We start from the raw sequence: 25,339 nt of genomic DNA, 5'->3' as shown, positions 1-25,339 counted from the left end.
TTATTGTGTTACTTTTTATTTTAGCCTACTTGGTAAATATTTTCTTCTTCTTGAACTGCACTGTTGGTTAAGGGCTTGTAACTATGCATTTCACAGTAAAGTCTACACTTTGTGGCGTACAGCAGGTCAGCCATGAAGGGGAGACTCGTCGAGGCCTGGTGACAGACAGTGTATACATCGAGGCGATGGCTCTATCTGCTGGACGTGCCAGGTCTCAATGGGCTCTCCTGTCAGGACTAATTGGGGCTGATTGGGGATTGGTGAGTAATCAAGGGCTGATTGATCACCAGCTGTACAAGTCCCATAAAGCTGCCAGAAGGGCAGCACACAGGAAAGAGACTTGGGGAGGAAAGGACTCCCGTATAGTTGGGGATGGTACCAGAGGTAATAGGAGGGAGTTCGGTTTTGAATCCCACAGGACACAGCAAGACCCGGAGCCCAGAAGACGGTATCCCAGAGAGGGTCTCTTGGGAGAGACCTATTCTTTTGGACTATTATTTTAATAAACACCTTTGAAACTGAGCTAATCCTACTCTGTACGTGTCTGATCTGTGTAAACGTTTTGACCCAACCCCCTGGTCTGCCACAACTTGTATTCGGCGCATGTGGCAAATAAAGTTTGATTTGATTTTGATTTGATTAAAGAGATCGTGTAATATAGACGCAGGGAAGCGTCCGGAAGCAGGTGCAGTTAGTGAGTTTAATAATAAGGAACATGGAGCGATACAAAACAAGAGAAGCTTCTGACATAGAAACTTAAACAATACTACCTGATGACTAATAACAAAAGAGTGCTAAATAAAGTGATCAAGGGAGTAATGAATTGCAGGTGTGACTGATGAGACGCAGGTGTGCGTCATGATGGTTGCCAGGACCTGTGGTTAGTAGACCGGGGATCTGACGGCAGAGGTGGGGCTCCCCTCGATGTCCAAGGGAGGCGGAGGGTGTCCGCTGGATGCTGCCACTGTCCGAAAGGTGAGCGTGTACTCCGCTGTGGCCTGGCCATCCTGCCGTAGTTGGAGTAGGTGCTCAACCCCCTCAATGCCCTCTGGTGGATGGTTGAAGACACCAGAGGGGAAGTTAGGTACTGTGGTGAATGTATTCCTTTTATGCAAATGTATGCACATTTAAAACATGAAATAGTTAATCAACTAGTTATGTAAGACCTTTTTACAGTTGGTTTAGTCCAGTGTCTGCTGTAGCTTAAACTGTTAAAGAGCTGTACCATTTTTAAAACCAACCACTTTAAGCTGCCATTTACAGCTATGTTGTTTTATGCCATTTCAAATAGTTATAATGCACAGTAATCAGAGCCGGTTCCAGGCATAAGCGACATAAACTGTCGCTTAGGGCACCCGACCCAAAACATAAAAAACATTTAGGAACTCATTGGGGTCTCAAATGACTATTGAGAGTAAGAATAGTAAAATACACCAGGTGCAATTTCGAAATTTGTGCATATATTTTTCTTCTCTTATGTCTGTCACTGAGTCACTCAATTAGCCATGTCAGCTAACAACTGTTAGCCTAGCCAGTAGTAATCATGACCGAATACCAACAGGCACACAGGGCACATGCACAGGGGCCCTGACCTCCAGGGAGCCCCCATTGATTTTGTTAGTCACTCTCACTCAGATCATATAAACATGGCATAAGTCATTACAAAATGTGTAGAATTGCTCGAAATTAGCAATCTCTCTGCCCCATGGCAAAATGAGTATAATTGCATGCATTTCTTTCTATAAAACTGCAACATTTTATCTATGCCCCATGACAAAATTAAATTGAAAGAAATGAACTAAATGAATGTTTTGCCGCCAGGTGTCACTACTTTTGACCGGCAGGTAGCCTATTGGTTAAGAGCATTGGGCCAGTAACCAAAATGTCGCTGGTTAAAGGTACAATACTCTAGCAGTAGTCAAGTTGCTGATGCTGAAAAGCCTTGTTAGTGCTTCAGACAAAAGAATTAAAGAATTATGAAATAAGTAAGCAAACTATATACAGGAATTATTTAAAAAGTCAGATCCAATACCATATTTACATGTGCAGGGATACTGGAGTGATGGAGGTAAATATGTATCGGGGTAAGGGGACTATGCAACAGGATTTAAGATAAACAGAGTAGCAGCAGCTTACATGTTAGTGGTTGTGCGGGAGTCTAGAGTCAGTTTAAATGTATGTGCATATTATGTGTGAGTGAGAACGTGATGGAGTGAGTGTTTGTGTATGTGTTGGAGTGACAGTGTGTGTGAGTATGTAGAGCCTTGTGAGTGTGCAGAGAGAGAGTGCAAAATTAACAATAAAAGGTCAATAAAGATACAAGGTTAACTCAGTACATGTGTTACGTTTCAGGATGGCTTCCTGAAACCCCCCCCCCCCCCCCAAGCAGCTGATTGGTCGACTCCATGGCTAATTGGAGAGCTGACCCCGCCCCCTCGTCAGGACGCAGCTGTCTCCAATTACCAATGTCTTCTGAAGCTATATAAAAACCAGTGTTCTATTGCTCAGAAAATAGATCATGCTGAGAGAGATCATGCTGAGAGAGATCATGCTGAGAGAGATCATGCTGAGAGAGATCATGCTGAGAGAGATCATGCTGAGAGAGATCATGCTGAGAGAGGAGATGCTGAGAGAGGAGGTTGATGGCTGAGGGTCATTATGTTGGTTGTTGCTAACAGAGATGGTTATGTTCTGTGGTTGTTGCTGAGAGAGAGAGAGCTGATTTGATGTCCTGTCTTGGTTGTGGCTCAGAGACAGGTTTTGTGAAGTATTTTTGTAGCTGCTGATTTGAGGTATGTGTGTGCTAATAGTGTTTTTGATTCTTGAAATTGTTTAATTACATTTGGATAATTCTGTTTCATTTGTTCCCAGGGGGGAAGGGGAAGGCACCTCGGGAGTGCTTAGGCAAGAGGCCCATGGGCATACATATACCCGTAGTATATTCACTGTCTAGGCACACTAGGAAAGACCTGGGCGGACCACCCCCTGTATTTTGGTTAGCGCACCAGGTGGTGCTAGTTAGGTAAGTAGTGGGTAGGAGGGTAGGAGAGGGGGGCTTTGATATTTACTTTCTTTGATTTGGTTCCGTCCAGCCCCTTTTACCCAAAATTACCGTGTGACGGAATAAATTCCTTGTAAACGGTACAATTCTCTGCCTTTTGTCATCCTTACTCGCACCTACGGTCCATACCTCTTTCACTTCACGGAGAGTTGAGTTGTAGCAGGGTGTTGCATTCCCACTTCATAGAGGCATGCGTAACACATGTAGCTATTATGTTAGATATTTATAAGTCGTATTGCTTGGGGATAGAAGCTGTTCAAGAGCCTGTTGGTGTCAGACTCGATGCACCGGTACATCTTCTTTTCATACTGCCTGATATAGAGGTCCTGGATGGCAGGGAGCTCGGCCCCAGTGATGTACTAGGCTGTCCGCACAACCCTCTGTAGCGCCATGCGATCGAGGGCAGTGCTATTGCCATACCAAGCAGTGATGCACCCAGTCAATATTGTTTATTTAATTTAACATTTATTTAACCAGGAAGGGCTCATTGAGATTTGAAGTCTATTTTTCAAGAGCGTCCTGGCCAAGATAGGCAGCAACAAGTCATTACACAATCGGCCTCAAAATCCTTCAATGATTTAAAAACACCAATCGGGATAAGTTCTTCCAGTTTAAAAGTATTTTTTAAGGCGTTCCAAGCCGATGGCGCAGAGTACATAAGCCCTTTTACCAAATTCAGTTTGGACATTTGGAACAATTAACAGGATAAAGTCCTGCGAACGAAGAGAGTACCCACCACATTTCTGAAAAATAAAAATGGCCAAATAAAATGGTAGTAAACCCAAAATTGCTTTGTAAATAAAAGTATACCAGTGACTGAGCCTACGAGTGACTAGAGAGTGCGGCAGTGGTGCGTAAGTGTTTTGCAGTTTAAAATAAATCTCAATGCTCCATGGTAAAGGGTGTCAATTGATCTCAAACACTGAGCGAAAGCATTCATATATAAAATATCCCCATAGTCTAGTAAAGGCATACATGCAGCTGATCCTGGCTTCAAAAGAAAAACAGGCCTTATTCCTAAAATAAAATCCCAACTTCAGCTTCAATTGTTTTGTAAGTTGTTGAATATGCAATTTAAAGGAGAGGCCGTCATCAATTAAAATTCCAAGATATTTATGAGGTTACAGTCTCAATCTCATTGCCCTGACAGGTAGTACTAGGTGAAAGGTTCAGAGGTCTATTTCTTGCTTTAGAAAACACCATTAGTTTGTCAATATTGAGGATAAGCTTCAATTGACACAAGGTATGTTGAAGAGTATAAAAAGCAGTTTGCAAATTTTGGCAAGCTTTTGTGAGAGACGAGGCACAACAAATAACGGCTTAAAAGTGAAGGTGCGCATTTTGTACATTGTTGTCTAAATTATTTATATAAATAGTGAATAAGAGGGGACCAAGTACAGAGCCCTGGGGCACACATTACAGATAGACAATTTAACAGACACGAGCCCATCAAATTGAGTGCACTGAGTTCTATCAGACAGATAGTTAGCAAACAATGCAACTGCATGCTCTGAAAGACCTACACACGACAATCTCTGCCTTAGTATAGCATGATCAACTATATCAAAAGCCTTAGAGATATCAATAAAAAGTGAGACACAGTGCTGTTTTTTGTCAAGGGCTTCAGTGATATCATTTAAAACCTTCATGGCCGCTGTAATTGTGCTATGCTTCTTCCTGAAGCCCGATTGGTACATTGATGAAATAGAGTTAGTATATAAAACCTATTTTAGCTGTTCACTAACAAGGGTTTCAAGTATTTTCACCAGGGGTGACAGCTTTCAGATTGGCCTATAATTATTTAAAAGAGTTGGATCTCCCCCTTTTAAAAGTGGTAGGACAAATGCTGATTTCCAGATCTTTGGAATTTCATTACATTCCAGGGTTAGATTGAACAGATATGTAAGTGGTTCAGCTATGAAATCAGCTGCCAGATTTAAAAAGCAGGGACCAAGAAGATCAGGACATGCAGGCTTTCTCTGATCTAAGTATTTCAGGCCTTTATGTACCTCCTGCACTGAGAATGGCAACAAGCTAAAACCTTTTCTCAATAGGGGGTGCTGTTGGGACTTTGTAATAATTACGTTACCAAATTAAACTGCCTCGTACTCAATTCTTGCTCGTACAATATGCATATTATTATTACTATTGGATAGAAAACACTCTCGTTTCTAAAACCGTTTGAATTATTTCTCTGAGTGAAACAGAACTCATTCTGCAGCACATTTCCTGTCAGGAAGTGAGATTTCTGAAATCGAGGTCCCTGTTCTGAGGTCAGTTTATAAGTCCCCATGCAAGCTACGGGGCTACATGCACTGCATACGCCTTCCTCTAGATGTCAGTAAGCGGTGAGAATTTGAATGGACTGGATTGCACAATCTGGGACACTATAAAGGCTCATGGAACGGAAGTACCGTTCTTTTCAACGGGGCGCCTGGCGCAAGAGGGACATCACAATGGCGTCCTGCAAAAGCTTTCGTTTTAGCAGTTCGATATCTCCGGTCATGTTTTTATTCGTTATAGGTGTTAAAGACATCATAAGGTAGTTAATTTAAACCGACTTATAGCAGTTTATATCAGTTTATTGCGATTTTCTGGAATTTCTTTGTGACGCGCTTTCACGAGTTGGACACCTCTCCAGTGGGTGGCTATCGTTAGCTGCTATTTCTACAGGAGAAGAGGACATCTTTCAACCAAAAGACGATTGTTCTGGAGAAAGGACACCTTGCCCAAGATTCTGATGGAAGCTCAGCTAATAGTAAGCAGTCTTTATGCTGTTAATTCGTATTTATGTTGACAAATGTCAAATAATAATTCCGCCATGAATTTCGGTGCGGTCTCGCTTTAGCGCACGCTGTATGTTGAAGTAACGTTCATTTTAAAAATGTAACACAGCGATTGCATTAAGAACTAATTTGTCTTTGATTTGCTGTCCAACCTGTATTTTTTAGTCAAGTTTTGGATTAGTTACTGATTAGAATAGGTGCCTCTCCAAAGATTTCTCCTGACATTTTCTGGGCAGCTTGGCAACTTTTCTCATTGTATAACCACGATTTGTGCCACTAAATATGCACATTTTCGAACAAACTCTATATGCATTGTGTAATATGATGTTATAGGACTGTCATCTGAAGAATTCTGAGAAGGTTAGTGAAAAAATTTATATATTTTGGTGGTTTATACGATATCGCTATTTTTGGCTTGAATCAATGCTGTTGTGATGTTTGCTATTGTGGTAAGCTAATATAACGCTATATTGTGTTTTCGCTGTAAAACACTTAGAAAATCTGAAATATTGGCTGGATTCACAAGATCTGTGTCTTTCATTTGCTGTACGCTGTGTATTTTTAAGAAATGTTTTATGATGAGTAATTAGGTAATACACGATGGTCTCTGTAGTTATTCTAGTTGCTTTGGTGAGAGTTGTGATGGTGGCTGCAATGGTAAACTATGATTTATACCTGAAATATGCACATTTTTCTAACAAAACATATGCTATACAATAAATATGTTATCAGACTGTCATCTGATGAAGTTGTTTCTTGGTTAGTGGCTATTTATATCTTTATTTGGTCGAAATTGTGATAGCTACCTATGCAGGAAAAAAATGGTGGTCAAAAAAAGTTGTGTCTTTTGCTATCGTGGTTAGCTAATAGATTTACATATTGTGTCTTCCCTGTAAAACATTTTAAAAATCAGAAATGATGGCTGGATTCACAAGATGTGAATCTTTCATCTGGTGTCTTGGACTTGTGATTTAATGATATTTAGATGTTACTATTTACTTGTGACGCTATGCTAGGCTATGCTAGTCAGCTTTTTTACTGGTGGGGGTGCTCCCGGACCCGGGATTGGGAGGAACTGTTACCAGACTTAGACTTAATAGCCTCCCAAAACTTTCTAGGGTCATTCAGGTTATCAGTGGTAACAGACATAAAATATTCAGACTTGGCTTTCCTGAGAAGAAAATAACACTTGTTTCGTAACTGCCTTAAAATAAGCCAATCAGCATCAGAACATGATTTCCTTGCTTTAGCCCAGGCTAGATTACGGTCGTGAATAATACAAGACAGCTCAGAAGAAAACCATGGGTTATCTCTCCCTTTAACTCTGAACCTGTGGAATGGGGAATGTTTGTTTACTATTTGGAAAAAAACATCATGAAAGAATTTACAGGCCGTTTCCACATCAGGGATTAACTCAGTCTTGCTCCAGTCAAAATAAAACAAATCATGAAAGAAAGCCTGCTCATTAAAACTCTTCAGATTTCTCTTACGAATAAAACTTGGGTTTGTCTTAGGAACCTTCGTATTTCTAACAGCAACAACAGCACAATGGTCACTTAAATCATTACAAAAAACACCAACCGCAGAATATTTATGTGGAACATTTGTCAAATCAATCAGGGTAGATTTCTCTGGACATTTGAGATTTGGGCGAGTGGGTGAGTTAATCAACTGGGTAAGATTCATAGAATTACAAAAACTTTAACCAACACCAGTTGAGATCCCCAATCAAGATAATTTCACTGTGAAGAAGTTTAGACATGAGGTGCATCAGGGAAGAAAATGCATCACCGAGAGCAGAGAGGGGTCTATAACAGCCAATCACAGTTATATAGAGACCCTTTGAAACCTCAAGATTCAAAGCAAGAAATTCCAACTGTTTTCAAATAGTTTCAGACTTTGCCACACTTACAAGGAATTTAGCCACACCCCCACCTTTCTTAACTCGATCAGTGCAATACACATTGTAACCGTTTATACAAATATCTTCATCAAGAACAGAATTCAGAAAACACAATTACATCAGCATCAGTTGATTTAGCCCAAATCCTAACCCCATCAATTTTTGACAGCAGGCTGCGTACATTTAAATGAAAAATACCAAAACCAGATCTTGATTTAAAATCAGAGGGGGTTTGGAGACATTGCATATCAGGGCCAGGGTTAGGTTGCACGTTACCTGATATCAACAACAGAAGAATAACTAGGCACCTCTGTTTAATAACCTTGCACGGCTTCTCCTTTTTAAGAGACCTACTGCAAGCGAATTCTACAGGTGAGTTTCCAGACAATACAAAACAGTATTTTGAAACCATTAGACTTTGGTAGTGACACTGTTCACATCATGCCACAAATGCATCGGCACTTGGACGAGTGGACCGAGTGAAAAAGAGCGAATTCCCGCAGACAAAATGTCTAATGGACGGGAGAGCACATTGTCAGATGTACTCACACAGTGATAATGTTCGTTTTCTCCAGTGTTCAGTAAAGTCAGTGCACAAAGCAATACCACGAAAATTGTCATTTTCTCAGAGAGATGTAAGAAATAGAGGCCAAGGTAAGGGGAGAGAAGGACAGTGTGTATGTATGAGTCTGTATGTGAGTGTGTGTGCGCGTGAGTAGATTGGGTGTGGAGGTCGATTGAGAGAACGGGTTGGGGATTGTTGAGCTGCCTCTGACAGCCAGGCGGAGAGCGAAGAGGAGCAGCTTGGATGAGACACTCCGCAGAGGGAAACCTGAGGATAGAACCCAGGCCAGCCAGAGAGAGGGTTACTTTGGTAAACTTCAAGTAAAGAAGTGCAAAACGAAAGAAAGAAAATGTATCCGAGTTGAGGGAGACCCGCGATCTTTACACCAGCAAAACAAAATAGTTTGCACTACACAACAAGGAAATTGTGGATTTGTTCCACCATAAATTAATAGGTTATTAGTAGATTAAAATCTACTAGTCACAGACAAACGACTTGACATGCTGCCATCTTGGATCCTGATCACCATCCAATATGTTCTCAATGGTACAACTGTAGAGACATTCTGAGGATTTGAGGGCCCATTCCACATTTTTTCAACCTCCTGAGGGGGAAGAGGCACTGTCGCACTTCTTCACGACTGTGCGTGTTTGTTTGGACCATTTTAAGTCAAGAGGAACTTGAAGCAGCCTACATGCTCCACTGCCGCCCCGTCAATGTGGATAGGGGCGTGCCCACCCCCCCCCCCCCGTTTCCTGTAGTCCACGATCAGCTCCTTGGTCTTACTGACGTTGAGGGAGAGGTTGTTTCTCCAGCACCACACTGCCAGGTCTCTGACATCCTCCCTTTATGCTATGCTGACTCATCGTCGCCGGTGATCAGGCCGTCGTGATAGCACCGTCGTGTCGTCAGCGAACTTGATAATGGTGTTGGAGTCGTGCGTGGCCACACGGTCGAGTGTGAACAGGGAGTACAGGAGGGCTCTAAGCACACACCCTTGGGGGCCCTTGTGTTAAAGTTCAGCGTGGCGGAGGTGATGTTGTCTACCCTCACCACCTGGGTTCGGCCCATCAAGAAGTCCAGGATCCAGTTGCAGAGGCAGGTGTTTAGACCCAGAGTCCTAAGGTTGGTGATGAGCATGGAGTTGGTTCAACAATGGTGTTGAACCCTGAGCTGTAGTCAATGAACAGCATTGTCACATAGGTATTCCTCTTATGTAGGTCGGTGAGTGCAGTGTGAAGAGTGTAGTCTATGGATCTGTTGGGGCGGTATGCAAGTTGGAGTGGGTCTAGGGTGTCTGGGATGGTGGAGTTATTGTGAGCCATAACCAGCCTCTCAAAGCACTTCATGATTACAGAAGTGAGTGCTACAGGGTGGTAGTCATTGTGGCATGAAGCCTTAGTGTTCTTAGGAACACAAATTATTGTGATCATCTTAAAACATGTGGGGATTACAGACTGGGACAAGGAGAGGTTGAAAATTACTGTGAATATGCCTGGCAGGTGTTCTGCGCATGCTCTGGAATACCGTTGGGGCCCGCAGTCTTGCGGGTGTTGACCTGATTAAAGACACTTCTGCCCTCGGCCTTGGAGAGCGAGATCACCCAATCGTCTGGGTCTGTGATGGCCTTCACACCCAGATGTTGTTGTTGTCAAAGCCTGCATAAAAACCATTGAGTTCGTCTGGTGGAGAGGCATCATTGGGCAGATCCCGGTTGGATAATCCGTAATGGACTGTAGCCCATGCCACATGCGGCGGGCGTTGGAGCCTATGTGATATGATTCCACCTAATTCTTGTATTGTCCTTTTGCTCATTTGATGACTCTGCGGAGGTCATAGCGGGGCTTCTTGTACTTATTCCTGTCCTCTGCCGTAGCGTCAGGGTTGCCTACGATAGCTCTGTGTGCGGTAGCCATGTTCTTTAGTTTGGCTTTTGATTGGGGAAGCAGCGAACCCTAACCGTGGGTACAACTTCGCCGATGCATTTTCTAATGAAGCCAGTGTCGGAGGTGGTTAGCTCGTCAATGTTATCGGCGGAGTCTCGAAACATATTCCAATTAGCGCTAGCAAAGCAGTCGTGTAGCATGACCTCTGATTCTGGTGACCATTTCTCAACGGAGGGAATCGCGGGTACTTCCGTTTTCTGCTACTGCTACTGCAATAGTACAGAGTCATGATCTGATTTGCTGAATGGCGGACGAGGGAGGGCCTTGTATGCTTGCTTGTGGGTAGAATAGCAGGGGTCTCGGACTTTATCGCCCCTAGTGGTGTAGGAGACGTGTTGATGGAAGTTGGGCATCACGTGTCTTAGTGACGCCAAATTAAATCACCGGCAACCAGAAAGGCAGCCTCAGGGTGTAGGTTTTCCTGCTTGTTTATAGGCTAGTACAGTTTGTTAAGTACCAGCTTGTTATTTTTTTTCCGGAGGTGGAATTATACAGCAGTCACGATAACAACTGAAAACTCCCTCAGGAGGTAGAAGGGTAGGCATTTCACCATCAGGTATTCCAAGACACTTCCACCACGCTGGAATTACCTTAGCAAACTAGTTGGAGTTGATGAAGAGGCAAAACCCTCCCCCACTCGAGATTTCCCTGACTCCACTGTCCTGTCTGCCTGGTGAATGGAGAATCCCATCAAGTTGGATAGCCACGGGGGGTATCTTGTCCGGGAGCCATGTTTCTGAAAAGCAAAGAATATTGCAGTTATGAGAGTCCCGTTGGTAGAAAATCTGTGATCGGATGTCATCGATTTTATTATCAAGTGACTGTACGTTAGCCAGTAGAATGGAGGGAAGAGGTGGTCGGTTTTCCCTTCGCCTTAATCTCACCAGGATCCCCCCTCTCTTGCCTCTGTAAGGCTGGCGTTTCCTCTTGGGTAGGCCGAAAATTGGGTTGGAATTACATAGAGAGCCCAATCAGATGTTAAAGACTTCTTGTTGGTTGTAAGAAATAATAGTGGATACATTTAGTGAAAATAGAGTAAAAATAAATGACAAAATAATTTAAAAAAAAGTTGGATCGGAGCTTGCAAAACGGCGGCCATCCAGTACAGAACCATCTTAATTTAGCAGTAGGCTATATGCCTACATTTCATGTTCATTCAATTGAGTTCTATTTTGCAACATGTAGGCTACTGTCTGTAATTTGTCTCAATATACTGTATTCAATGATGTGTGACCTAACATGTGCGCAATGATGTGCCAAATCGGGGATTTTGTGAATTCTTATTGGGTAAGCATTATAATAAACCGCCTCAATATTTGCAGCCGTCGGTGGTAATGTCTCAGTCGTTAGTATTGTGACATAATTCTAATGTTAAGGAAAGATTTGAATGGAGAAAGCTGATGTGAAAGCAGCCTTGCTCCAACGACGCACTTCGCGACCGTTCTCTCTGCATGGCGTTTTGGGAAACACATGTTACATTTACGACCGTTGTAGAAAATATGCATAGTTTAAAACACTTGTAAGCCTAAATTCCATCGCTATTGGGAAACGGGCCCAGGACCAGAGCTAAGGCAGGCACAGCTCTTTATTTGTTTAAAGGATGAGCAGCATCCTAGAGGCAGGTAGCCTAGCGGTTAACAAATATCATACCCCCTCCAAAAAATGCTGACCTACCACTAATGGTGAGAGGTTAGCATGTCTAGGGGGCATATCTGTGTGTCTAACTTTCTCGGTCATTATTCACGATTCATTCAGGATTATCCGTAATCATGGTAACATCCATATTAATGTAGAAGTGTTTAAAAACATATTGTATTCTTATTTACAATAAAAGTGACTCCAAAATGACAAAATACATTATTTACCATTCATTTCTATTAGGCACAAAATAATCTGAAACACAACCAAAACAAACAGCAAATGCATCCAACAACTGTGTGGAGTCACAAGCTTGATGAATATGGGACCAAATATATTTGACTACTTTAATACACATAAGTGAATTTGTCCCAATACCTTTGCTCCCCTAAAAGTGCTGTAATTTCTAAACGGTTCACCCGATATGGATGAAAATACCCTCAAATTAAAGCCGACAGTCGGCACGTTAACCTCATAGTCATTATTTGAGTTCTAATCCAAACTTTTTGATTAATGAGTCAAAAGAAGAAAAAACACTTCAAAGTCCCAATATTTACAGAAGTCACTGTATATGGCACGTTTGTCCCAATTCCTTTCCCACCTCTTCAATGTTAAGTGTCAGCAACAACAACCTGCATTGCTTCCTAAGAATGTAAGGATGTTTATGTAAGGAATGTAGGTCTTTAGGCTACTAAGTTTTATTTCTATTGTCAGCTGTTAACCATATTGTCAATCATCCTCCTGCACTCTAGCTTAGTCCCAGATCCGTTTGCTATCTTGCCAACTCCATTGCTGTCATTGTAAAGCCAAACATGTCATGCCTGGAAGAAAAATCCATAAGGAATTGACAAGAGATCAGAAACTGACTGGCGCCCAGGCTACCTCCACTAATTAAAATACGAAGCAATCGCCATAAAATCATTACAAAAATCAGGTTTATTATAGTGTAAAAAAGAAACATAAAATCAATTAGAATGTTGGTTGAACCATTATAAATGCCCACACAGCTTTTAGACAAGTGTGAATGTATGTACAATAAGAAAAGAGATGTGTGCACTTTACTGCATGCACCCATCCATCCACTCCTCCCGCCATCCCATCTGGTCTCTATCAATCACTTTCGCATAATATCCCTGTTTTCTGACAATTCTTCTGCTACTCTAGACTCAAAGTAGCTAGTTTCCACCCCTGCTCCCAAAAGTAATCCCTTCCTCCCTCTTCAGGCACCTAATCTCTGCCCTATCAGAGAGGTCGAGGTATCTCTCATTATCACCATCAACAGCCAATCAGAGGGCTGTCTGACCACCCTAAGGCAATTACAAGCCCGTGTCTGCGTCGCAAATGGCACCCTATTCCTCATATAGTGCACTCCTTTTGACGAGAGCCCTATGGATCCTGGACTACTTTTGAACAGAGCCCTATGAGCCCTGGTCAAAAGTAGTGCACTATATAGGGAGTAGGGTGCCATTTGGGACGCACATAGTATCTTAGTGCGGGGACTGTGTGCTGGCCCCGGGAGAGTCTGAGCGATCCATCTTCATCCCGGCCTCCAGCGAGATGGGAGAGGTGGAGGAAGAGGGAGGGAGCATGCCACTCTTACTCTCCAGGGAGGAAGAGGCGGACGTGGGGAGAGACACCACAATGTACTTCTGGAGGGGTCGCGACCCCCCCAGGCCGCCGGCCCCTCTGGACTCCAGCTTGACCAGAGGCTGCAGGGTGGAGGTAGCGCTGGCAACCGTGCTGGTCACCGAGGAGCCCGAGGAGGAACTCAGGGTGATCACCTGGAGGAGAGGGGAATATTGCATTACACATCACAACACTTAACTAGGGCATCTAGTTTTTATCTATAAAAAAGGGAATGTATAGGATATCAATGACTGTATATTAAATGTTTAGTGAATCTAGGAGGACATAGAGTGAATACAAGAGTTAGAGTTGAAATACATTTGTTTTTGTTACTATTTCATATGAAAAACAACAACAAGACTACCGTCCAGTACCTGCTGGGTGGAAGATGCCCCTGCACTGGTTGCCATGACGATGTACTTGGTTGCCGGGGGCGATGGCTGTGTTGGGGTGCCTGGTCGGGTGGACATGAGGGTGAGGGAGCTGGGAACCTTGATGATGCTGGGGGAACGGGACCCCCCCGACCCTCCTATCCCGCTCTGAGACACCGTTAGGGTGGGCCGAGGCTGCAACACAGACAGACAGATACAGTAGGACTTCAGATGAGGTTTTGTAACGTTACGTTGGATCATTACAGTTGCTGATATTGTCAGTTCATTTCAGCGTTGAGGCCAATTACATTTCAATTCTGGAAGTTAAGAGAAATTTAAATCAGTTTTCAATTAGGAAAATTTGAATTGGAATATAAATTGAACTGAAATGGAATTGACTCCAACCTTAGGCAGTTCATATACATCATTTTACACATCTAGGTGCCCTACCTGTGTGATGGTGAGTGTGGTTCTGTTGACCTGCTGGGCCTGTAGTGCTGCCTGGGCCCGGGCCTTAACCACGTGGGAACAGAGCATGGGCCCCAGGTAACCGTAGTCAGCCCGGTACTGCTCCATGTTGTCAGGCAGGGGACGAGTCTTGGCGATAACGCTGGCACAGTGTTTCTGAGAGAGAAGAGGATATTAGTCAAGGATCTATGTCTCTCTTCCAGGTGGGTATGTGTAGCTAGTCTTGGACTAAAAAGCATGTTCAGTGGAGCTTTTTAGTCCAGAACTAGGCTTAATCTGTGTCTGGGAAACCAGCCCTAAATGTATGTAGCGGTCAATATAATATGTTGTCTGTGGTCCTATTTGTTTTAATAACAATAGAAGAATAAAACAAACATGTTTTATCATAAAGATGCATCTTCAATGGAATATTAACATTTTAGTCAACAATAATAAGTAGAACAATAACAGTTTGTGTTTGGCTCCTCACCAGTAGAAGGCTTTGGACGTGGTCTGCTCCTATCTTATCGATGTTGGAGACCACGGGTCCCTCAGACACAGCTTTGATACGAGCTCCTTCTACAGTGAGCCTGGGCAGGATCAATGTCTTGATCACCTGGAGGGGGGGGGGGAGTACACTATTATACCACAGCTCAGACCAGGGTGAGAATATTCCTTCAAATGGCAGTACTCACGTCAGGTCCCAGTTCAGACAGTCCAGCGATGCAGCCATACCGTGTCGTCCACTGGGTCTTCTCATCCAACCAGCTCTGAGAGAAAGATGAAGGGAAGGAGATGTTCACGGCTCATAACGACGCTTATTGTCTCAATCCCAGTATTATATGTTATTTATTTGAACTAAAAACACACACGCACTTCCTTCCAAGTAAAAGTGGATCAATCGGATGCATCTCCACGTACCTTGGTGAAGGTCTTGGTGATGCGTGACTGGATGTTGTTGGTGGTGGTGCTGAAGGTCTTACAGCTCTGGGCCATCAGACGGGCAGCGAAGTCCCTCAGAGCCCAGTGGTTGTCCACGTCAGGCCGCAAACACAGCTGCTTACTCACTATGCACGTCACCACCGCTGGGATCAACTCGTGCAGCTAGACCACGACAAAGGAACCAAGGGAGGGACACATCAAATGGCAGGTGTTTTGATCAGCACTGAGTTGAGGTCTGTCTGTATCAAAATGCTCCAGAAATAAAGGTTATTAGAATTATATTTTCATTTGGTTTTCAGTTTACTGTGTGTAATATTGACCTGTGTCATGTGTCTTGCTTTAGTTTTCAGTTTACTGTGTGTAATATTGACCTGTGTCATGTGTTTTGCTTTAGTTTTCAGTTTACTGTGTGTAATATTGACCTGTGTCATGTGTCTTGCTTTAGTTTTCAGTTTACTGTGTATGCTATTTAGTTGTGTTAGAACTCTTACATATTTCTCTAGGTAGAGTGTGGGGTTGTCCATGAGGGCCTTGACCATCCTCATCAGGTAGATGAGCAGGGCCAGGTTGTTCTGCACCACGTTCACACGGACCTACAGGAGGAGAGGAGGACGTAAGAGAGAGGAACAAGCTAAAGGTCACAGGGTCATGATCCCTACTGCACTGAAACACTTTGGCTCTATCTAAATAACTTGAACATGTCTCCCCCTCATCTCCTTTCCTTCAGCTGCACTGATTAGAAATGCTTTGATCGGTGAAAACAATATGGTGTAAGCTCATCATTAGGCTAGCCTTCACCTGGTCAGTTCTTTCAGATCAGTGCAGTGAATAAGATGAGGATGAAGAAAGGGAAGTTTCGTTTCGACAATTGAGAAATAGCGTGTGCCATCAGCAGAAACCTATCTTGGAGGGTAGAATAGAGATTGACAGGAAGGAAGAGAAGCTCACCCCCTCAGAGATGAAAGTGCTGAATCTGGGGAGCATCTGGTAGAGCCCAGGGTCTGTAGCAATACTCTGTAGAGCCTCCTGAAGAAGACAAGAGAGACATACTGGGTCAGAGAGATGGCATTATAACGTGGCAACAATAACAAAACCATACACACAGAAATACATACAGAAATGCATACATACAGTCATGACCAACATGATTGGCACCCTTGATAAAAATTAGCAAAAAATACTGTATAAAATAAATAATATTCATAATTAGCTATATTGTATGCAAAAAAATGAAAGGACATTTAAAAAAAATTTTTTTTTTACACTTGCTCAAAGAAAGATATTTTGTTTTACAGGTAAAACATATTTTCTCTGAAGAAGATAGGGGTCCAAATGATGGCACCCGTTTTCAATACACCCTCCCCTTAGGAGGATAACGGCACTATGCCTGTTTCTATCATGTTTTATGAGATTACAGAACTAAGACCATCCCTCCATACAGAATCTGTGGACAGCTCTCTTTAATTCAAACCACAGCTTTTCAATGGTGTTCAATTCTGGAGAAGGCCATTGCAAAATCACATTCTTCTTTCGACGCCAAACCCACTGGTGTGCTTGGACAAAGAGCTCTATTTTCATGTCATCTGACCATAGCACCGGTTCCAATCTAAGTGCCAATGCCGTTTAGCAAAATGCAGGCATTTACATTTGTTGGATGACATTAAAATATAGCTCAATTGGTCACGCACCCCTGTGGTGGTTTTGAGAGAAGGATGTGATAAGCAGAAAAGAACCCCATACCTACTTTAAAATATGGTGGTGGATCTTTGATGTTATGGGGCTATTTTGTTTCCACTGGTCCTGGGCTCTTGTTAAGGTCAACAGCATCATGAACTTTACCCAGTACCAGGACATTTTAGCCAAAAACCTGGTTGACTCAGACACAAAACTCTCGCACGTGTGCACACAAACACACACGGTTGACTCACAGCTCTCTTGGCCTCACAGGACCCGACGCAGGCCTCTGTGATCTCCTTGTAGTAGAGCTGCTGTTCCACTGAGAGCTCGTGAGTACTGCGGGGCTTCATCCTCATCAGACCCTCCTTCTTACCTGGGAGGGACCAAACCAGAGGGACCACAAACATTGATTAAATAAGAATAGCTTTTCTAGTATCCTTTTCACACTACCGTGCTGAGCCGAGCTGCACTTCACTGGCTTAGTTACACATCTACCACAGCGGCTTGAACCGTGCTGGACAGGACGATGTGAAAAGAAAATATCAGAGCCAACATAGTATGGTTCGGTTTGACACGTCATGTGTGAAAAGGGTATACTTGTTCACATACAATTTTAAGATGGCGTACAGACACATCAGAAGCTCCTGACCTTTAGCCTCTGCAGATGTAGCTCCCTGGCCCTTCTGGATGGAGCCCTCCTCCTCCTGACCAGGCTTGACCACCTTGAGGGGCTCTGTCGACTCAGCCTTCTGCTGCTCTTTGGGGGCTGAGGGAAAGAGAAGGGGAAAGAAGTGAGATGGTATATACACATGATGGAAATGTGGTTGATTAGAGAAGAATGCTGCTTTACTCAAGTAGATGATAGAGAAGGATGGAAACAGACAAACACAGACAGACACAGACAGACAGACATCTCACCTGGGGGTGGGTTCTCTGGTATAGCAGGCTGGACACCTTCAATACTTAACCAGTGAGCTGAGGAACAGAGAACAAGACAGGAGGTACAACAAGAGCTTGTATAATCAACAAACCCAAACACTTGTTCAAAGATAATACCATCATATGGATAATCTACAACAATGGAAGTGGATCTAATAAAATACAATCAACATCAGTACAAGTAGGCCGATACATTTGAAATGTTTGAATGCGTCAGTATCATACCGGGTGGAGGTATATGTTTTTGTAAAATCAACGCAACATTTTCACAAAACAAAATAGAAGTATACCTTTGAGCGAAACATCAAGTGGGACTCTAGGGAGGGGTGTGTTGATGATGTCACTAAGGTCCACCTCCTTCTCCTCGTAGAAGTGAAGCTCTCTCCCTCCTCCGCTGGCAAAGCGAAACGGGATGAACTCCTGCGACTGGAACCCATACAGAGGCTGTGGAGGAGAGGCCTCTATGAAACCAAGCACTGGGATGGCTAATACTGTGATGGTTGCATAGATACAGACTGAAACTGAAATGGTGCATGTATATGTGCAGTGACTTGAAATGTGCAAGTCGTGTGTAGTGACTTCCATCAATAACTATACCACCAATTGACTGATATCAATCAATTCTGTAACACTAGCAACACAAAACAGCTTTGGTTGAATTTTTACAGTGGCTTTAATCATTTATCTGATGATAGCTTAGTAATTGCTCTATTGACATTTTCAACCAAGTCTGTTTATGTAAATAACATCTCAAATGTTGCTTTCAATATAGCCTATATATTTAATTGAGGTCCTGTGAAAAGTTCTCCAAAGAAAGAACCATTCCTCCATGATTGCGTAGTATAGTCCCCCTCACCTCTACATTCTTCAGTTTAAGAGCGTGATCTATGTCGCTGGTTGTCAGTTTACGTCTCTTTCCGTGGTGCATAAACTTCAACGCGTCCTGGAAGACAAAGGGAGGGGGAAAACAGAAGATATGAACAAAGGATCACATTTCATAACATAATTACCCTGTGTTCATTGGTATTGATAGGAACTGAGGTGTAACATGTAAGAGTGAGTCATCCAATAAGAACAGATTCTCATTTTCCGCAAATCATTTTGCTACGGTGTGCCCTACTGAACTCGGCCCTGCTCTTACCTGGGCGATCTCCTTTATTCTGTAGCTGACCTCCTCGCTCAGGGCAGCACAGCTTTCCTCCTGTAGCTGCCCCACTCCTATGGACTCTGCCATGGCCTTCATGGACTCAGTGGGCAAAACCACAGTGCACTGCTTCGGCCTCCGCTCCTCCGCCATGGTGGCTGTGGGATAGAGGGATAGTTGGGAGGTGAATGAGGAGGGATGTCAAGCTGAAAGAAAACTATTTTTCCCTTGTTTTGGGTTCTAATGGCCATGTTATAACTCACTTCCAGCTGCATCTTAGAAAACAAACATTATTCTGATTCATTTAAAACGACTCATCTTGTTTTGGGTTCTAATGGTCATGTTATAACTCACTTCCAGCTGCATCTTAGAAAACAAACATTATTCTGATTCATTTAAAACGACTCATCTTGTTTTGGGTTCTAATGGTCATGTTATAACTCACTTCCAGCTGCATCTTAGAAAACAAACATTATTCTGATTCATTTAAAACGACTCATCTTGTTTTGGGTTCTAATGGTCATGTTATAACTCACTTCCAGCTGCATCTTAGAAAACAAACATTATTCTGATTCATTTAAAACGACTCATCTTGTTTTGGGTTCTAATGGCCATGTTATAACTCACTTCCAGCTGCATCTTAGAAAACAAACATTATTCTGATTCATTTAAAACGACTCATCTTGTTTTGGGTTCTAATGGTCATGTTATAACTCACTTCCAGCTGCATCTTAGAAAACAAACATTATTCTGAATAATTTAAAAACGACTCATCTTGTTTTGAACACAAAGCATGCCTCTGAATCCAGGCTACATCCCAGGCTGTCACTGTATCTAATGTTAGGCTTCTGTAAATTCATGAATGGATGGTGAATGCAAGATTGCATAAATAAAAACATAAAAACTCATGATTAGAGATAAAGATATTACAGATCAGATGACTGACCACCAGCTTTCCCACTCTACTGTAAAGTCATTAAAACACACATTTCACCCCTCATTGAAGGCAGCACAAATATACTAGCTGCCAGTCAGCTGATGTTCCCTCCTGTCAGAATGGGCAAAAGCTTTGCATGCATGTGTTTTCAACTTTACATAATAATAATAATACATTTCATTTGTAAAACTGCATTTCAGTAGAGTTATCTCAAAGCTCTACTGAGGAAAAAAGTAAAACATTATATACAATAAAAATAACATATATTTAGAACCAATGGAGGTAAAATATCAATAGTGGGCTAGGTGCTAAATAAATTTTACATTGGGTCTAGGACTATGAAAGCCTGTAGTAGTGGATTTTAAGGCCCGTTTTAAAAGTTCAGCGTGACGGAGCAGCTCTCAGATGATCAGGGAAAGCATTCCATAGGCGAGGGGCAAGGGAGCAGAAGGCTCGGTCCCCCATAGTTCAAAGACGTGTCTTGATGCAGCAGGGAGTTGCTTAAAGCGGAGAGTGTGAGGTGACTCGCTGATTGAGATAAGGTCACTGATGTAGGTGCACCTCAATCCATTCAAGGCTTTAAATCCAAGGATGAGGATTTTGAAGTCACTCCGGTAGTTGACCGGTAGCCAGTGGAGTTGGGCCAGGATCGGGGTGATGGGATCTGACTTCTTGGTTCTGGTCAGGTCCCTGGCAGCACTGTTCTGGATTAGTTGGAGCCTCTGTAGTGATTTAGCTGGGAGAAACAAACAACACATTGCCGTAGTCGATCCGAGAGAAGATGAAGGCATGGATTAGGTTATCTGCATCTGGCTGGGAGAGTGAGGGTATGACCCGGGCAATGTATTTACACTGAACAAAAATATAAATGCAACATGTAAAGTGTTGGTCCCATGTTTCATGAGCTGAAATAAAAGATTGCAGAAATGTTCCATAGGCAAAAAGCATATTTCTCTCAAATTTTGAGAGATTTTGTTTACATTCCTGTTAGTGAGCATTTCTCCTTTGCCAAGATAATCCATCTACCTGACAGGTGTGGCATATCAAGAAGCTGATTAAACAGCATGATAAATACACAGGTGCACCTTGTGCTGGGGACAATAAAAGGCCACTTTAAAATGTGCTGTTTTGTCACACAACACAATGCCACAGATGTCCTAAATTGAGGGAGCGTGCAATTGGCATGCTGACTGCAGGAATGTCAGCCAGAGCTGTTGCCAGAGAATTGAATGTTCATTTCTCTACCAACGTCGCTTTATAAAATTTGGCAGTACGTCCAACCGGCCTCACAACCACAGACCACATGTAACCATGCCAGCCCAGGACCTCCACATCCGGCTTCTTCACTTGCAGGATCGTCTGAGACCAGCCACCAAGATAGCTGATAAAACTGGGGGTTTGCACAACCAAAGAATTTATGCACAAACGTCTCAGGGAAGCTCATCTGCGTGCTCATCGTCCTCACCAGGGTCTTGACCTAATTGCAGTTCAGCGTCGTAACCAACTTCAGAGGGCAAATGCTCACCAACGATGGCCACTGGCACGCTGGAGAAGTGTACTCTTCACGGATGAATCCCAGTTTCAACTGTACCGGGCAGATGGCGTATGGCGGCGTGGAGACGAGCAGTTAACTGATGTTAACATGGTGAACAGAGTGACCCATGGTGGCGGTGGGGTTATGGTATAGGCAGGCATAAGCTACAGACAACAAACACAATTGCATTTTATCAATGACAATTTGAATGCAGAGATACCGTGATGAGATCCTGAGGCCCATTGTCATGCCATTCATGTACAGCCCCATGTCGCAAGGATCTGTATACAATTCCTGGAAGCTGAAAATGTCCCAGTTCTTCCATGGCCTGCATATTCACCTGACATGTCACTCATTGAGCATGTTTGAGATGCTTTGGATCGATGTGTAAAATAGCATGTTCCAGTTCCAGCCAATATCCAGCAACTTTGCACAGCCATTGAAGAGGAGTGGGACAACTTTCCACAGGCCACAATCAACAGCCTCATCAACTCTATGCTAAGGAGATGTGTCGCGCTGCATGAAGCAAATGGTGGTCACACCAGATACTGACTGGTTTTCTGATCCACACCCCCAGTCATGTGAAATCCATAGATTAGGGCCTAATTTATTTATTTCAATTGACTGATTTCTTTATATGGACTGTAACTCAGTAAAATCTTAGAAAATGTTGCATTTATATTTGTGTTCAGTGTAAGATGGAAAAACTGTGTTTTACATATTTGTTTTATGTGGGCATCGAAGGACAGAGAAGGATCAAACTTGACTCCTAAGTTGGAGATGACAGAGGACACGTGGATGGCCTGGCCAGTGATTGTAGGGCAGATGTTTGCAGCACTGGTAAACTGTTTGGGTGTCCCAATAAGCAAAGCCTCAGTCTTGCTACTGTTCAATTGGAGAAAGTTATCTTTCATCCATTCCCTGATGTCCTCTAGACAGCTGCTGAGTTTTGCTTGGGCAGAGATGGTGTCCGGTTTGGTGTTAATGTAAACCTGGTTATCGAAAGCGTGGAAGTTGATGTTATAATCTCTGACGATTTGGCCGAGAGGGAGCATGTAAATTATAAACAGGATTGGCTTGGAGTGGGTCACGTCAATTGCCTGAGGGTCAGGCTGCAGAACTGGCAAGTGATCTTGGACCCCGGTGTCCATGTTGTACTGCTCGCAGTTCAATTTGCTGATCATTTTCCTACCAGCTCGTCTGCATGTTTTCCGTAGACTGAGCTCCTTCCACACACTGTAAAAAATACTGTTTTTCTAATGGCAACTTACTGGTAGCCAGTTACCTGTAAGTTAATGTTAAAAAGTACAGTATGTTACAGTGCTGTACTGTTAAACCAAAGTTTCTTTGGAATTTAGGGTAACATACTGTACTATATGTTTACAGTGACTGTCTGCCATTTAGTTACTGTAAAAACAACAGCATAATTTTTTTATACAGTGCAAGGTTGTTCTCATCAGTTCAAAACTCTTTGTGTGTAGTGGAGGAAAATTGCTGCCATTTCTTAATCTTTGAACCAGCCTTCGGTCCAGGAGATAAGATAAAATGAGATGGGAAGAAGCTCAAGCCTGGTATTTGAATCCAAACAATTAGCCAATTGATTGATTACATAGTGTCAACAGCCTATAAAGCTACGTTAGGCTTCTTCTTTAAAACTCAAAGAGAGCGAACGGTAGTCATCGAAATGTAATAACAACTTGCTGGCATGCAGGCTAGTTAGCATAGCTAGCTACTAGACCGTTCCAGCCTAAGTTACCTACCCGGTCTGAGATTTTACCCGATAGTTTGCAAGCGAATTACATATCAGAACCAAAAACAACATATGCAGCAGATTCTGCGATATGTGTTATTCAAACAATTTTTATACAGTTCGGTGCATTTTGTTGATGTAATGGTTAGCTAATGCTAGCGAGCCAAGTTGATTAGCCTAGCGCTCTTACCTTTCTAAAGTTACCAATACGGTCGTTATACAGCAACAGGAGAAAGTACAAAATTATTCAAAACAAACAAATACTATTTAAATGTTTGACAGTGGTTCGTTTGCCAACCTAACTAATTACCGTATTTATTTATTTGTAGATTTATTTTTAACTGATTTAGCTATGGTTTGCAGCTCCGAACCCTTTTTCAGAAAATCCGCCATCTTGTTTTGTTTCTCAAGGTCCTCAAACATGTTTATTTGAATGTAATGTCATCCTATATTTTGAACCGTGGTAAATTTGTATCTATGGTGGTATACATTTTTATGAAGTTGGTCTTATTGTAAAATGTACTTCCAATAATTATTTCCTTACAATATACTATTTTTTAAAACGATTTTAGAAATTTTTGATACTACACATCTGTAAAGATTAGTTGGATGTTTTCACCAATCGGCTAGTTCTGCCTGTCAGTGATGGTTCTAGTTTTATTCTGAGCTATTTGCCCTAAATCTACTTCCTACAACGCATGCCTACCCTAATCCACAGGTTTGAAAGGAATGGCATCATAATATTTCTTACACCTATCCACTTCTTTTTAATCTGGGGACCAATCTATACACCGGATTGGGCTCCCGAGTGGCACAGCGGTCTAAGCCATTGCATCTCAGTGCTAGAGGCGTCACTACAGACCCTGGTTTGATTCCAGGCTGTATCATAACTGGACGTGATTGGCCCAGCATGGCTAGAGTTTGGGCGGGATAGGCCATCATTGTAAAGAATAATTTGTTCTTAACTGACTTGCCTAGTTAAATAAAATAAAAAAAATCCTGCTAAATCGTTGGTTGAGTTCAGTAGAGCTGCTGAGGTGAGGACAGCTCATAATAATGTCTGGAATGGAGTATAATGGCTGGAATCTAGTGAATGGAATGGTATCAATACCATTCCATTTACTCCATTCCAGTCATTATTATGACCCGTCCTCCCCTCAGCAGCCTCCACTGGTTGAGTTACAGGTCATCTTTATTAATTGACAGGGACATGGGATGTCTCACCCCACAAAAGCGGTGCTACAGGCATAATGGGAACATGAATGTGGTTAGAATACAAGCTTTGGTGGGGGCCTCCCGATTGGCGCAGCAGTCTAAGGCACTGCATCGCAGTGTTGTGGCATCATTACAGCCTGGGGTTCGATCCCAGGCTGTCTCACAACTGGCTGTGACCGGGAGTCCCAAGGGCGGCGCACAATTGGCCCAGTGTCAACCTGGTTCAGTGCCGGGGAGCTTTACTTGGCACATCGCGCTCTTGCGACTCCTTGTGGCGGGCCGGGCGACTGCAGGCTGTTGTCAGTTGAACGGTGTTTCCTTCAACACATTGGTGCGACTGGATTCCGGGTTAAGCGAGAGTATGTCACGGTTTGGCGGGTCATGTTTCGGAGGACTCATGACTAGACCTTCGCCTCCCCAGAGTTGGGGAGTTGTAGCGATGAGACAAGATCATAATATCATAATATAAAATCGGGGTGAAAAAGTGTCAAATGACAAAAACATTTTTTAATTTTTGTTTTATAATAAAAGCTTTGGTGGGTGATACCCAGGTGAGGCAGATGGGACTGTATGGCAGGGAGTTTAGCCCCATGATACCTATCCCTGTGAGTGGCTACTCCCACCTCAAGTAGTTGATTTACAAGTGTTGGAGAGATTGCAGAAAGACAGGGAGGGAGTTGATCCATCCAAGTTATTTAAAAGACGGCTGGATACTGTATATCAAGATTTTATGTCCTCGTACAGGTCGTACTTTGTTGTACAGCAGATGGGCCACTGGCGGTCCACGGGCCGCATGTCCCCCCTTTTGTAGGTCTGCAGACCAATTCCACACAAAAATATATATAAATATATATATAC

General features: G+C 42.9%; 1 protein-coding gene across 2 annotated transcripts; it reads right to left on the bottom strand.

The window, feature by feature from the left end:
• Nucleotides 1-12,816: 12,816 nt before the first annotated feature.
• Nucleotides 12,817-23,660, bottom strand: LOC120066049 (transcription initiation factor TFIID subunit 6-like). Of its 2 annotated transcripts, XM_039017126.1 has the most exons (15): nucleotides 23,457-23,660; nucleotides 19,043-19,203; nucleotides 18,758-18,844; nucleotides 18,192-18,345; nucleotides 17,881-17,937; nucleotides 17,612-17,728; nucleotides 17,214-17,335; nucleotides 16,234-16,311; nucleotides 15,777-15,878; nucleotides 15,265-15,447; nucleotides 15,039-15,113; nucleotides 14,834-14,959; nucleotides 14,347-14,520; nucleotides 13,900-14,091; nucleotides 13,387-13,680 (listed from the first exon to the last, which is right to left on the bottom strand). In XM_039017126.1, the coding sequence occupies exons 2-15, from the start codon at nucleotides 19,196-19,198 to the stop codon at nucleotides 13,387-13,389; spliced, it is 1,917 nt and encodes a 638-aa protein (XP_038873054.1). In that variant the 5' UTR covers nucleotides 19,199-19,203; nucleotides 23,457-23,660. The 2 variants fall into 2 exon arrangements, with proteins under 2 accessions (XP_038873055.1, XP_038873054.1); XM_039017127.1 differs by lacking the exon at nucleotides 23,457-23,660 and having other exon boundaries at nucleotides 12,817-13,680; nucleotides 19,043-19,198.
• Between the last annotated feature and the right edge of the window lie 1,679 nt (nucleotides 23,661-25,339).

This window comes from Salvelinus namaycush, chromosome 21 (genome assembly GCF_016432855.1).
Source record: "Salvelinus namaycush isolate Seneca chromosome 21, SaNama_1.0, whole genome shotgun sequence".
NCBI classification, from domain to species: Eukaryota; Metazoa; Chordata; class Actinopteri; order Salmoniformes; family Salmonidae; genus Salvelinus; species Salvelinus namaycush.
The sequence above is the reverse complement of the archived record's forward strand: the minus strand, read 5'-3'. Positions and strand labels throughout refer to the sequence as shown.

Bases quoted from the DNA above. Each gene is read 5' to 3' on its own strand.
- LOC120066049 (XM_039017126.1), bottom strand. From the start codon at position 19,198: ATGGCGGAGGAGCGGAGGCCGAAGCAGTGCACTGTGGTTTTGCCCACT. The intron at 17,938-18,191 runs GTATACTTCTAT...TCTGTTCCTCAG, and splicing joins ACTTGATGTTTCGCTCAAAG to CTCACTGGTTAAGTATTGAA. The intron at 14,960-15,038 runs GTGAGTACTGCC...CCCCCCCTCCAG, and splicing joins TGTCTGAACTGGGACCTGAC to GTGATCAAGACATTGATCCT.